Raw genomic sequence first — 14,726 nt, 5'->3', positions numbered from 1 at the left:
ACCTTCATAGCATCTTCCACCAAAGGATAGTATCTTTACATACAAATTATTTACATACAAATTCACAAACAATTCACAGTCATACTTATTTTAGCAAATGCAGGCACATATGGGCCAGAAGCTAACAACAATACTAAATATAAGGCAACGAGGCTGATCTTACAAAGCAGGAATCATACATATGGTATATTCTCACAAAGTAAACTGTTTGGCACTCAAAAGTAGCTACCTTAAAGGGCCAATAGAGAAGGTCAAAACAAATGGAAGTTTTAAAACCACTGCTCCAAAAAATAATGTATTTCACACCTGATACTTAGAAAATATTTACATGAGTGTTTACAAACTTTTCCTCCAAACTAAATCCACAGCAACTTCATCTTACAGAGAAATTCACCAGGTAGTTACAGTATTGCCATAGTTGCATTATCCCAGTTGACTCTTACTGTTTTCTGTATTTAAACAAAGGAAATGCTTTAGTTTAAATACATTTAGATATTGCATAATCTTTTTAACTTAAACTTCTAAATGCAATACCATATTGCTTGCTATTTTTAACAATACATTGCTCATGTGGTTTTGACATACACAGTGGATATCCAACTCATTACACATTAGAATTATGTTTGAGAGAAATGTGACAATGTAGAATATTTTTTTTCTTTCCCACAAAACAACCTGACATATTCAAAATGCACAGACAAAAATACTATTTTGGCAGAAGAAATGTAAGGAAAACTGGAAGGAGACAACTTCATTATACAACAACAACTACATTTTTCCATTAAAAAACAATCATCTAAATCCTTCAGCAAGTCTTTCTCTAACGTAAATAACATAAATTGTGATTCCACAACAAAAAGTATAGAAAGAATTTAATGCAGTGTGTTCGGAGACAACGTATTCCCCATGACATTTTTACTAGTAGTAAGGTCTCAGGTCTAGCAAAAAAAAAAATACAGCTCCTGAAAAAGTAGTCAACAAATAGGCTCACAAGGGCTCTTTATTTTTATAAGAAACAAAATAATATAGGGGCTTCTTCCTTTCCCTAGCTTAAAGCATTATAACTTGTTTGCCCAAGTTCTTGGCAGAATAGCCTGCTATAAATGAGACACACAGGTCTTAATTTAGAACTGTGGTGCAGAAGTCACAAAACATTCACTCTTTCCAATTACTAACTAATCTAATGCTAAAAGCATGCAAATTGAGATCCCCAGCCATATGACGAAGCCTCACAGGACATGAGGTTCCATAAGTAGGAGGGTAAAAGCATGCCCTTTTACTATAAATAATGATTAACTTGATAGTTGTTATGCTGCTAGTGAATACCAGAAGGTCACAACTTATTTGCTTATGGCTTGGGGAACAGAAAGAATATTCACATGAGCTCACAGGCTTAGGTACAGTAATCCTAATAATAAAGTTAGAAGAAACTGCCACAGAATAATTACAACTGCTGTTATGCATAATGGAATAGAACATTCAATAAAGTTTGCTGCTGAAACAAGTGTGCTTTGTCAGAGATCGCTGGTCAGGCTACTTGCTATAATCCTTGGTATTGAACTGTTTGCAATAGAACTTGCATATAAAGTTGCACATACACTGTCATCTTCCATCTCACTTGAAAACAGCCCATCTGATTTAATGAATTTACAAATTTATAAATCCAGGGTGTCCCTTTTCCACATCATTATGTATGAAGAGTTCGTAATACCAGACAAGCAATGAAACTCAATAGAAAAAAAAATAAATGGATATCAAAATGTCCATATGATAACAAATATTTTAAAGTATACAACCAGCATTACAAGAGGAGTCACCAAAAAATCCACAACAGCCAATTAAGAAATCATATTACCAGTTATTTGTGTCACCTAGATTCAAAGCTGTAAACAGATTACAACTCACTTGAAACCCACTATTAACAAAATGCTAGATGAGCACATCAATCTGTAAAATCCTAAGCAACAAAACTACCCCATGTGAGGATTAAAAAAACCCAGTCATTCTGGAAAGAAAAAAGAAGGTAATGAAACAATTAAAAAAATGTTAAAATTATAAACTGCAACAGTTCATTATTATTCCCTATAGGTTATAGTTAATACTCATATACACTGAAGTCAGCACAAGTGAAAGAATTATGACAGGCTGAAAGCACCGTAGAAACACAGAATCAGCTTGAGACAATGAAATGCATGAAGTCTGTCTTAATTGATTGGGAATAAATCAGAAAAACTGTATTTTCATTAGAACCTTTATTCAGCATGCTTGCCATGGTGTCAAAAAGTTATTACCATCGTCAGTAACTATGAAGCAGCAATAAGGCTGGTCCAAAACAATAATGGAAAGTGAGGGGGGAGAGAGAGCACACCACAGAGAACAAGAGTAGGAGAGCAAGCGTGACACAGAGAAATTTATTCCTTGCTTCTTGTCAGAACTTTTAATTTCAGGCTCAGCAGGAGCCATAATGATGAGTACACAAAGCCAGCTAGATGTTTTAGAGGTCTATTACAAACAAATTCTTAGGAATCATACCATGATATCTTCCAATTGACATAGTAAGGTGTCATTGGAAGCATGTGATTGATAGATATATAACTACATGCTGACTGAACTTCACTCTCCCTCATACCCATAGCTTTCAGATACATTCAACATAGATCACTCTTCAGAGAACACAGTAAACAGAATTGCAACGCGATGACCAATACTCCTTCAAGCTACTCTGCAAGAGAGGGATATATTCCTCATAATTATGTCCCTGTCAGACTTAGTTAGGTGTCTAATAAATCTTGGCAAGGAAATTAGTATCTTATTAAAAGCACTAGGAAGTATTTTTGTAGTCTGAAAAACATCCATATGCACAGAAGTTTAAAACAAACTTCTATTTCAGTGCTGTAGTCCAGAATAAAACCAGAGAGAGAATTTTACAGACACTGAGATGTCAGTAAAATTAGAAATGTCAGCTTTCAAGCTACCCATACTTCCATCAACAGAGGGAATATTTAGTCAACAGACACATCAAGGGAAAAATTTTTATTTTAATCACCCAGTGAATACATATTGCTTTCCCTAGCCACTACAAAGAATGCATATCCTTCTTCGTCAGGTTGAATAAATCTGAGCAAATAACTGCAGTGTTTTTCAAATCTTCCATGGATAAACCACAGTTAACTATATGCCCTTCAAGTCAGTACAGAGAGAACACTCCAGAACAATACCAGAGCTCCTAACTACAATACTCCCTAACACTTGAGACTGACTTCAAAGGAAACACAGAACTGAGGTCTTGACCAGAAGGGCTCAACAGACTTGTGGAGTAGGGAAATCTAGAAAATTTCTTTCCAGTTACTGAGCTAAAACTATCCAAACAAGAATGGATATCAAAGAGAACATTATGTTGGAGACAGAAAAGACCAAACAACGAAAGGCAATGTGGCATGCTGAAAAAACAACGCCTCAAAAATTAAATGCTCAGGTCATGCTTACTAGTGTGGGGAGGAGAACAAACAAACAAACAACACAAATGCCAAAACCATAACATCCAAGATGCACCTGCATCTTGAATGTTGCATATGTGGCTCTGGATCCCCACAGAGGCAAGAAGTGGGGAGATGGAAAATGGGGGAGTTGTATTCATCTGGCTAATTTGTACTTGTCCAGATGCTGTGTTATATATTTGAATTCCTTCTGTCTGAAGATAGTAAAAAGAGAATGAAACTATTTTTCCCAGTTTCCAACTCCTCTCCTCCTTTCTACAGCAAATTTCTGGCTCTCCAAATTAAAGCCCTGAGATTCTCCTACCTTGGATCAGTTATCAATTATTTTCAGAATAACATAAATGAAAAGGGCAAAGGTAACTGATGTTACACCTAACTTCTGGTCTTGGACTGTAGAATTACTGGAGTATGATGATTTTACTTTGGTCCCTGTTCCTGAGGTGAGAGCTGCCTTCTAGACCAGCTGAGGTTTCTTGACAGAGATTAAACACAAGATTACAGACAGCCACAAAAAGCACAATGCCACCTTGCCATTCCCTCCTCCCCACCGCATACTTTTTATAGCATTAAACACATCAGCCAAGCTCAGGTCCTAGCCCAAGTTTTGTCTGCATGAATGCTGCACAATTTAAACTCCAGCAGCTGGTCTTGATTGCTGTGAAACCTCTCTTCAAGGTTCTGAGCTTACTCAGATAACCAGAAAAGAGGGCTTAGCATCCGAGAAACGAATCCTTAGTCTCTGTTAGTTGGAATGTTGCAACGTTGGAACAAAAAGTAAGTTATAGTTATCCATGGTGATGCACAGCAAGACACAGTGCACATGATTTAAAATGCAAAGTAACAATACAAAAATTGGCTAACTACATTACAACATATATTTTTCAAGTCCCAGTAACAGAGGAAACAAAGTAGCTGGTGACAATCATGAGTATTTATTTATCTTCTAAATGTTACACAGCCTATTTATATTTATCTGCTTACACTGTATAAACATTCAGTATTACCAAAGTAAAAACAGTGAACTGATACTTATGTCCTGATAAGCATACGTATTAATATTAGGTTCACGCCATTTTCAGTATTCTTCACTGAAATGGTGCCATACTTGTTCATTAGTAAGAGCAAGTATAGCAAGAACTGGTTTGCCTTACAATTACAATGATACAGCTACTAAAAATTAATAAAGCCTCTTTGTGAGTCATCAATTCAATCCCAAGAGACAAAGGGTAGTGCTCAAAAACCAAATCTTTAAATGACTAGGAAGATACCAAAAAATACTACAATGTGGTCATTTAATAACAACTGAAAAAAAGATTTTTTTTTCCATCTTGCTATTGTCAATGGACAGTCACTTTTTAATTTCCTGACAGACAAAAGGTATTTCCAGCAATACCTGCATTGATGCTCCTTCTACTCTTGCTACACAGGCAACTCTATCCAGGAAAGTCACGGTTACTGGAACAGCAACAAAGAAACCTTTAAAAAAGGCTTTAACGTATCTCTTCCCCAAACCTTGAGCCTGTGCCATAATCTGAAAAATATGAAGAAAATGGAAAAAAAAGTTGTTATAAAACAAATTTTAAGTAACAAAAGCATTGCAGCAATCCAACAAGGAGAAATTAAGAATAAATTAATTATATTATCTGTTAGGGTCTCCCAATATCCCCAGTGGAAAAAAAAAATAATGTGCACATGAGAATGAAAAAGAACAGAAATCTTTATCAGAATTTTAAAGTCTACTCTACAGAACAGAGCTCAATACTTGACATTTACCCTTTAGCTAATTTGACCATTTCTTGTGATCCTGTGCTAGCAGAAGTACTTGATAAAAATGACTCAATGGTAACAGTTCAGTTAAGCAAGAAGCAAGCTTTCATAACCAGAGAAAATCTAATTATGTATTTCTAAAAAATAAAAAACCATCAACTAAATTGAAATAACCAATTATAGACCATTCCCTTGGAGCTTACAACCAAAATTCCGTAAATAATTTTCTCTCCATACACTGGTAATCATTAATTTGTGACCCCCAAAGACGGACTGTGTTATGTAAGAAAAAGATGACTATTTGCAACACATTACCATTTCTTTATTAAACATCTTCACACATGAAAATGTACAAACGCATCATTTCCACACTTGTGGTAACCGCAAACATGTAAAATCAATTCAAATTGTCACGTACATCATAGGGACACACAGTAACACAGTGACTCCTTGTTCCCTACTACATCAGAACGTTAAAAGCATATTGGCAGAGTAGGCAGCTAAGTAATGACACATGGGACTATTCCACTCCAACTCAACATTTATTATGCTATCTCCCATCTATTTATTTAGCCCTGAACCAGTGAACATTCTTGGAAAATACCTACAAAGGACAGTGAAACATAAGTTGTTTGATCATATTAGTTATACTGCTGAAAAGCAAGCTGAATATCCAGGTACTGCTGCAAAGGTACAAGACTATTTTACATAACTGCAGCTTCATTATAAGAAATGCTGCCCTTCACCTATTGGCAAATCCAATTTAAACTTTTGTTTAAATCCCCGGTAGACCGCACAAAAGATCAGTTTGTGGAGTCCCTGCTCCCGCTATCATGACCTAACTCCAACAGACAGTAATAGAAGGAGAAAACAGACTGTACCCCGAACCTTTGAGTCTTTCGGTATGTTTATATTCAAGAACACAGAATTATTTTTCAACCAAAATAATGGAAAACATAAATGCATGCAGTTTTATTCAATCCTCTTAAAAACAGAATATTTAGAATTTCACAATATAATCATTTTTTCTTCATTGCATTTGCAGAAATATGGAAGTGATGAACTATTTGTATGCAAAATACAAATTCAAATCACTCTGATTGATTAAATAATACTGAAAGCAGTATTTCTGTGACTGCCTCTTAATTCCATAAAGCATTACACTTAAGAGAGGAAACCAGTTCTACAAAGTAAGCCATCAGCATATTCTTCACTAAAATTCTTTATAGATATTAATAGCTTTGCAATGACATGATCTGTCTTCTAAAAGACAGGAACATCTTTACTGTTACTTCTGACACTCACCTTCACAAGGTTTTAAATCTCTTTTTTTTTTTTTAAGTGGAAATACTTCACCATCATCTATAACTCTTGCTGATAACATAAGTTTAACTAGTAAAAAGTCTAAATGTCCTCAATGCTTGTAATTCAACTGTATCTTTTTTCTGCACGTTTCATGAAAACATTTTCAATTTGCATCAACAGCTTTCACAAAGAATTTGAAATATGTTGTGAAACAGAACAAAAACCTCATCAATTCAAGACAAATGTTAAAATGCTTTACTTTCAGCTTATCATTTAAGAACTCATTATTGGAATCAATCCACCAAAAGAAGCTATTGCCTCAATTGGCACAGATTTACCTTTCAAATTATTCCACAAAAAATAGAACCTCTAAAAATCAGGTTTATCTGCCATTTAACAAACTATACCATTTTGTACACCTTAACACCCTTCTCTCAACCTGTTGATTCTGAACTTTGCCTCTCAAGTTTTCTGGCTGGAATTCTGCGCCTCTGCTATGAGGTCTGGCTTATCTCAGACCTCCTCCACTCTAACAGCAATGTCAGCCTCAAAACACAATTATGAGACCTTGCCCACAAACATATCCACCATGTTGTCTACAGTCACAGCGCAAGCTGAAAGACTGCCTGACAGATGTATCACAATATGACTGATTTAGGAAATTTTTTTAAAAACTCTAAGAAATCAGACAAATTTACTTACTTTTTAAATTCCTCATAGTCAAACCTATTTTTAATTAATATGAAGCATGAATGTTTACCCCATCCCTTCTACTAAATCCACTGCCAGATCTTGTTATAAACTTCTTGCAAAAGCCCCATGCTGGTATCTACAGAAAAGTCTAGTATCTGAAGAAAAGTAATTGGTCAGACAATCCACAGGAGACCAACCATATGCTCCTGGAACTACAAGCTAATTAATAGTGACACAGAATCTAGCAGGCAGGTTAAAACAGTTAAGACAAAATGCTACATTCTCAGTACATGATTTGGCCATGGCAACGCTGGGAGTATTAAGCAGCTGTGGACAAAGCTGTGAGTTCAGGTCCTACTTTTGTGGTTTTGGACACAGGCAATATTACAGTATTACAAGGCGCCGAATAAATAAAGATGAGGGGAAAAACACCAACAGCACCCCTACAAGCAATACATGTGCAAAGCCACCAAAGCCAACAGCAGCTGTTGCGCTGAAGGACTTCTCCACTTGCCCTGAAATATTTTTTTCTTTCCTTCCTCCCTACCATCCCTCCACTAGGCAACTGATCAAACCACTGGTTTTATCCTCCATCCACACCAAGATGAATCCTTCATTTCCAGTCAGATGCTGCATTCTGAAAGTTTCCTGGGTGCCCACCTCCCACAGCTTTTCCCCAGGACAGGAACTGAGCAGGCCTGTAGATCAGTCTACTGTAGAAGCCCTTCTTCCCAAAAGATAGTAAACATATGCACACACATTTTAAACAGTTTCAGAAGAACAACTTGAAAACAAATCCGTCTTTGACCTGAAGTCCTTCCATATACCAAAACATTTTTAACACAGGGGTAAGAAGTTACTACATGTCAGTATCTCACTGAACAGCGTGAACATTTTTGCCAGCTCTGTTTCATAAGCTTTCCCCTCCAAAAAGCACAGACAAGCATTTGCCATTGGGTAAGTACATGCACATGCAGAGCTGCTATGCAACTGTTGACACAATAGTTCATCATCCAACTGCCAGTAAATGGAAGGTTACCCATCACTCTTTCAGCAAGAGGGGCTTCAAGTTGTCTTGCACTGCCACAGGGGAAGAGCTTGAACGTAGGCAGCAGAAAGACAGTTTGCGGCATTATCTTCTACCAGTAACCACACACGTGAATGGATAACCCTCAACTGATAAACACTGTTCGATTAAAATGTGCAGTCTTCTCTTTTCTTATATTTAGGTGGTCTCAGGAGAAAAGAAGGGCAAACAGTAATGACATGCATTTACTGCAGTCGCAAGAAAAAATTTAGGGTAGTAAAGGGTGGACGCAACAAAGACCCTACAATTTTTTTTCTAAAAACCAAAGAATTTTCTGGTTGGAGTATTTGTTTAAAAATAAAGAAAACATTAGATAGCTATCACTTCTGGAGATAATATTCTCCTTAAAGATTATAATTTATAACATCAATGTGCTCTAATTAACTATTTTCTTGGAAAACATATTCAATTTGAGAAAATCTGTGAAAACTAATGAAGGAAATATTGACATAACTTTCTAATATTTCAATTTAATATATTTTTCTCTCTATTATAGAGAAATTTTGAATTTATGGTATGGAAAGTTTATATTCACTTAAAATTTATACTATAGAAATATTAAATATTGTATAACAGAAATAGATTTTTCTATATCAAATTGATGTATAGGTTCAAAAAAAATGCATAAATGTCACATGTTCCTGTCATTTATATATATAAGAATGCTGATGTCCAACGTTCAAAGTGAATTACAAATTTTAGCAAGGTTGTCATTACGATTTCCAAGTCTCTGATCTATTTTATTTTTAGGATGTGAGGTTAAAAAGTTATTTCTAATGCTCCTTTAAATAAGCATTTTAATTATTCTTTAAAGAAGAAAATCCTCCAAAATGGCTAGTCCACTCTCAACAGCTTTAAATCTAAACATATAGAATCTGAGGAAGTGTTGGACAATAACACCCAACAAAAATGTTAAGGGCAAGAAGCTAATTATTTCATAGGTACATGAAGATAAGCTAACAAGTTTGAAAGACACAACATGATTTCCCAATATATAAACAAGAAAAGATGTTAATCATATATACTATTTTAAAATTGTAAATTAATCCAAGTAATAAATCAGTAAGTAACAGTTGGTCTGAATGCTTTCTAAAAATAAGATCTCTGTGAATTATCAACATTTAATGATACCTCATGGCGCACTCTGGTATGTAAAATTCAAAAGATTTCTAAAATATCTGTAGATTTTAAGAGCACCATGTTTCCGGAGTGAGACTCTGAAATCCAGTGTGGTGTCTGGTTTATGCTGGCAGCAGGTTTAAATGCACGTCAGTGAAGCAAGCGACGGATTCTTTGCTGAAAAAAATAGTTTCAGCAACACATATTTCTGGATCTCTGCCCAGTCAATGACACCTTGAATAAGATCAACAAATCACAACACTTAAAAGATGGCGCAACAAAACCAAACATATAAAACATGGGAAAAAAAAATTTAGAGATGCATACACTTTTCAGCATTTGTAAATTACACTTGGTTTAGGAAAAAAAAACCACAGAACAATTCAGTAGAACTGAGAAACTTTAAAGCAGCAACCTTGAAAACTTGTTTGAAATGGCAACATGGACAAGAAAAATCCAAGATCAAAAATGCTAGCATATAGCAGGTCAAAGCATTAAGAATTTCATATTGTACAGCTCGGAGATTAAGGCAGATGGAGCACAGCATTATCTGGACTGAAGTATCTGGTGCACAAAAGGTCCAGGGATTATAATGAGCCTCTTGTGGGTACTACAACATATGGAGCAGAGATGCTATTTAGATAGCTCTCAGTGTATAAAATGTTTATTTTTTTTCTTACACTTGCCTGCACATTAGAAGACACTGTTTATCAAACAGCCTGCAGAAACTCATCAAGTAACATTCAGAAAGCCGCAGGTTACAATATATTTGCAAATCTAGGTACTTAAAAATTACCCACAGAAGTATGATAGGAAAAATAGCTGTAAAAACAACGCATTAGCAGTCATCCACAAAGGAAATAAAATGGCCCCTGATGTGCTTCTACAAGAAGGCATGTGAGGGAACAGGAAGGAGGGAATTACAACCTATATGCAAAACAACTACCCAGCCAAGACTGCTATGTTAGTTTGAAATGACCTATTTGATCTAGTTCAGACATTAGTAACTATACTATATACAGCTCCATAATCCATTGAAATAACCAACTTCTCTGTCAATCACAATAGGCATTTTTCTATAAATCGCTAGCATCACGCTAGAATTCAGGCATGAAAGGTTTGAAAACAAGGAAGACTTTCATAACAGAAAATAGCAAAACACATGAATGAGCCCAATTCTCTTGCGTCCTATGAAATATAAAATTGAGCACAACACCTTTTGTTTTAAGGAAGACTGGTACGACTCAAAGACAGGGTTATACCTGGTCTAACAACCATGATGTACAGCATGCTGCTCGGTATCAGAATTTCTATGATTTTTAACATGTGCCTTTTTCTACAGTCTTTCATGATACCAGGTCAGAGGGAACTACTGTCATGCAGCCCGACCCTCATTTCCCACTTTAGTAGTACATTTCAAAAACTTTTACATTACAGTGATTTTTGTAAGGGTACAAGCATGCAGACTTTTCAGTAGGCTAATTTAATTCATATATATTTATCCAAGTATAGGCTGATGCACACAGATATGATGGTGATGAATGCCACAGAAGAATCAAAATAGGTTAGTCCATGTAAGTTTTCAGTTAAAAATAATCAAAATAGATCAGTCCATTTAAGTTTTCATTTTAAAATATTGTCTAGTTCCAGAACGAGCTCTCATTTAGCCTTCAATACAGACAGCTCCATCCTGGTATTATTCCACCACAGTGGTGACATTTCTATTCCATTAATGCATTTATACTCTACACAGGTTTTCCTCACAGGATTCCTCCATCGTATTAATCTCCCTGCATCGCCCTGGCTCACAGTCATTAAAGAACACCACTCTATTGCGAGTTTGGAAATGTCACAGATCATGGAAATGACTGTTTTATTACTGAAGCAGCAAACCCTAACCTAATCAGCAGTTTCGGTAACTACACATGCATGCTCTGTAATGCTCTGCTGTTCTGTTTCTCCTAGGTTAGTCATTTTGTCCTGATACCTAGATGTTTTGCTTGTTCCAAATACAAAGCAGTAGATTTTGTTAGCCTCAACTCCATTACATACCGTTTTCTTATGCCTTAGTTTGAATTAAACCAATTACGATTTGCATGTAATAGCTCCCATCACTATGAAATATGCAGAATTTTTTCCAGTATACAATACAGAAAAGCACCAATAAAAATCCAGTTTTGTAATCTTCTCAGAGCTGTAACATACATAGAAGTTCCCAGAAGCAGACAACAACAGATCAACACAATGAACTTTCAGCTTACAAACCACATCAAAACAAAAAAGCTTCAACCACAAGAATCAGCAACCTAATCTGTCACAGAATTATTACTGGGAAAAAAAATCAGTTTAATGTGGAGCTGATTCTTCTTTTAATCTAATATTACCACATCCCATCGATGGGATCTATCTCTTATCCAAAGGCTCAGTGCACGTGTTGGTTGCAACTGGAAAGAAATTCATATTGCTTATTCTTACAAATTAATGTCGTGTCTCAGGGACGTGAATTTTACCCTCATGGACAATCTTGCATTTCCAAACAAAACATTTCACTCTTCAAATGTAAAGCAAAAGTGGAAGGAAATGCAACTGTAGATGAAAGTTACTCTCAGCAATTAAAGTAACAACTAGTTCAGAATGGAGAGTAATCGGCCACTCCTCAGTTCTGACAAGTTATTCAGGACTCCACTTTACACACATAAGCAATCAAGAAAAGGAACAGCATTACGATCACTTTTCTATGGGTATTGCAATACAAAAAGAGATCCGTAATTGTTATAAATTAGATATTTTCAGAGCATTTAAACTTAAGATGTAATGCAAAGTCTTCAAGTACTATCACACAGGTGACTGGCAGAGTACGAGTTGTTCTAACATAAAAGATACAATAATTGGTTTTACTCATGTTTCTGTATTTTCAAAGAAACTAATAATCATTGACATACATTGTACATAAAGGAAAGTACTAAATTACATCAATTTTGGAACACACTTAAGCGAACAACATAACACACACTTAGCTTCTTGCAACTGAAAGTTGTGTGTTGCCTTTCAGCTTAAAGATTCAATGCATGCAAAGTAAGTTAATTTCATAAATTGATTTGAAGTGCCCTTTACAAACAACTACCAGCTGCTATGATGTTTTGGTCTCAAGTAGACTGCATAACTGAGGTGTTGCTTCCAAACTCACTAAATTTGTAAATTATATCTACAGTAAACAACAGCATAACCCTTGATTTTTCATTCATTTGCACATTTATCTAGTCAACTCTCCAGAGCCTTTCAAGTACCACAAAACTGTGATGTTAGTTGTGGTTATCCAGAAGAATCAAACTTATGCAAAAACAACAACAAAAAAGGGGGAATACTGGGTTTTAACCAAAATATATAATGTTAAGTATTCATATAACACTCAATAAGCGGCCTAAGAATAACATCATTCAACTCAAAACATGAACATTGTCAGAAACAAACTCTTCTAGAAGTTTTTGCATTTGAATTAAGAACAAGTAAGCTTAGTACAGAACAGGGAAGTTTCTTCTGGCCTAATGGAAAATCGAATGAGTACATGCAAGAAACAAGCTTCTCCGCTACAAATCTTTCAAGTATGCAAGTGTGCACTGAGTATATAAGGACAGAATAATAACTGACAATAATACTTCTTATGGCATGAATAAATAATTCCAAAAGAAAGAGAGAATGTATTTAATATCTGAAATGTATGTTCCATTTTCAGTGTACTTTACAAAAATATCTAGTTCCCCCACAACTACTGCAAAGGCTTTGTGCAATACTTGCTCAAAACAGGGGGGAATTAGAACTGACTCCCCAACAAAACATTCCCATGAAACCTAGCAGTAAGGCCTGATGAACCAACTACTTATTATCTACTGTCTGTGGCATATTAATAAACTAAATGTACAAACCAACATGCAAAATTGTGCCTTCGAAAAATAACTTCATTTCAAAAACTCGGGTTTTATCCTTGAACATTAGAGGTCACTGCAGGACTTTCTAAGAGCATACCTAGTGTACTTTGTAATAACATTCACCACCATATTAATTTTGAGTCTGGGACTTGTGACGACTTCAGCTGCCTTATAAATTTCTCAGGTTTGGAGAAATAAAAAACAACTAAGCCACAAGCATAAGGATCCGGGTGTTCCATAAATAGCTGGAATCGGTGGCACACTGGTCAACTTACAAAGATCTCAACACAAAATTCCAACTCGGTGAAACCATTTGAATCTTAAAATTATTGTTCAGCATGACCGAAATATTATTCTCGTGGATCTGGATACCACCCACTATTATACCACATATCTAGCTATTTCCCATCAATTCCAGGAGCAAATCTATTTTGGTAACAAAATACAACTTACACAGAAGAATCTGTAATTTTAAGAGAAATGAAAGACTCTCAGAAATCTCCCAATCACGGTAGTTAAAAACGTTACTTTTTTTACAAAATCCTTGCGGATTCAGGTACAAAGTTGCATACTGGAAAACCCAAACCTAGTTCTAAAGTCTTCTAGAGAAATTATTTCATTTAACCTGAAAATCCCTGTCAGGTTTTGTCTTCCAAACATATTGTGTTGACAAAAAATGTGTATTTTCTTCCTAACTGAACAATGAACAAGTACGTGTGATGTATGCTTTTTGGAGAGAAAAAAGCAAAAAAAATGTGCTGGTACAATAAAGTTATCTAGAGAGACGTAAAGCAGCTTTCCTAGATCACCTGTCTCCTTCTTTGACACCTCAATGTACTCAATTAATTCCAGTTCAATGCAACAGCAACGATACAAAAAAATCAATCACAATGGAATACTGGCTAATTAAAAGATACGACGAGGTTAAAGTCTACTTGGTGTTCAGCTGCAGATTTTCTATCTAAGCTCTTCATTGACTTCCAAAAAGATTAGTTTTCCTTAAAAAAGGTAAGAACACCACCTAGACGTGTCTAGGAACGGGGTGAATCTCTTCAGCTTCAAGCATTGTGGCCTTTATACAGAGAAGCATGAAACTAGGAACAGACTGAAGGGCAAGTACCAGACATGGAAAAACGGCCGCTTTAAGGTAAGTTATGTCATTATAAACCAAGACGGTAATTTCTTTCTCAGATGTCCAAGACGTAGGGTAACAGGAGAGCCACTCCATCAGGATACCAGAGAAGCGCCTCGCGGGACAAACACAAGATCCGATAGAAACTGAGTAAAGCCGTGTTAAACGAGAACTGCACCCAGTCCAGGCCCACGAGCAGT

At 35.7% G+C, this 14,726-nt stretch overlaps 1 protein-coding gene across 1 annotated transcript in view; it reads right to left on the bottom strand.

The window, feature by feature from the left end:
• The window catches only part of IMMP2L (IMP2 inner mitochondrial membrane peptidase-like (S. cerevisiae)), a 457,856-nt gene extending 452,829 nt beyond the window's left edge, over positions 1-5,027 (bottom strand). Inside the window, exon 1 of the mRNA XM_010574032.1 lies at positions 4,891-5,027. Within this exon, the coding sequence (XP_010572334.1) occupies positions 4,891-5,025 (135 nt within the window). The 5' untranslated portion in view covers positions 5,026-5,027. The remainder of the gene's footprint in view (positions 1-4,890) is intronic.
• Positions 5,028-14,726: the final 9,699 nt, after the last annotated feature.

This window comes from Haliaeetus leucocephalus, unplaced genomic scaffold (genome assembly GCF_000737465.1).
Source record: "Haliaeetus leucocephalus isolate CR32 unplaced genomic scaffold, Haliaeetus_leucocephalus-4.0 Scaffold406, whole genome shotgun sequence".
In the NCBI taxonomy this organism is placed as follows: Eukaryota; Metazoa; Chordata; class Aves; order Accipitriformes; family Accipitridae; genus Haliaeetus; species Haliaeetus leucocephalus.
This window is presented reverse-complemented; position numbering and strand designations above follow the sequence as displayed.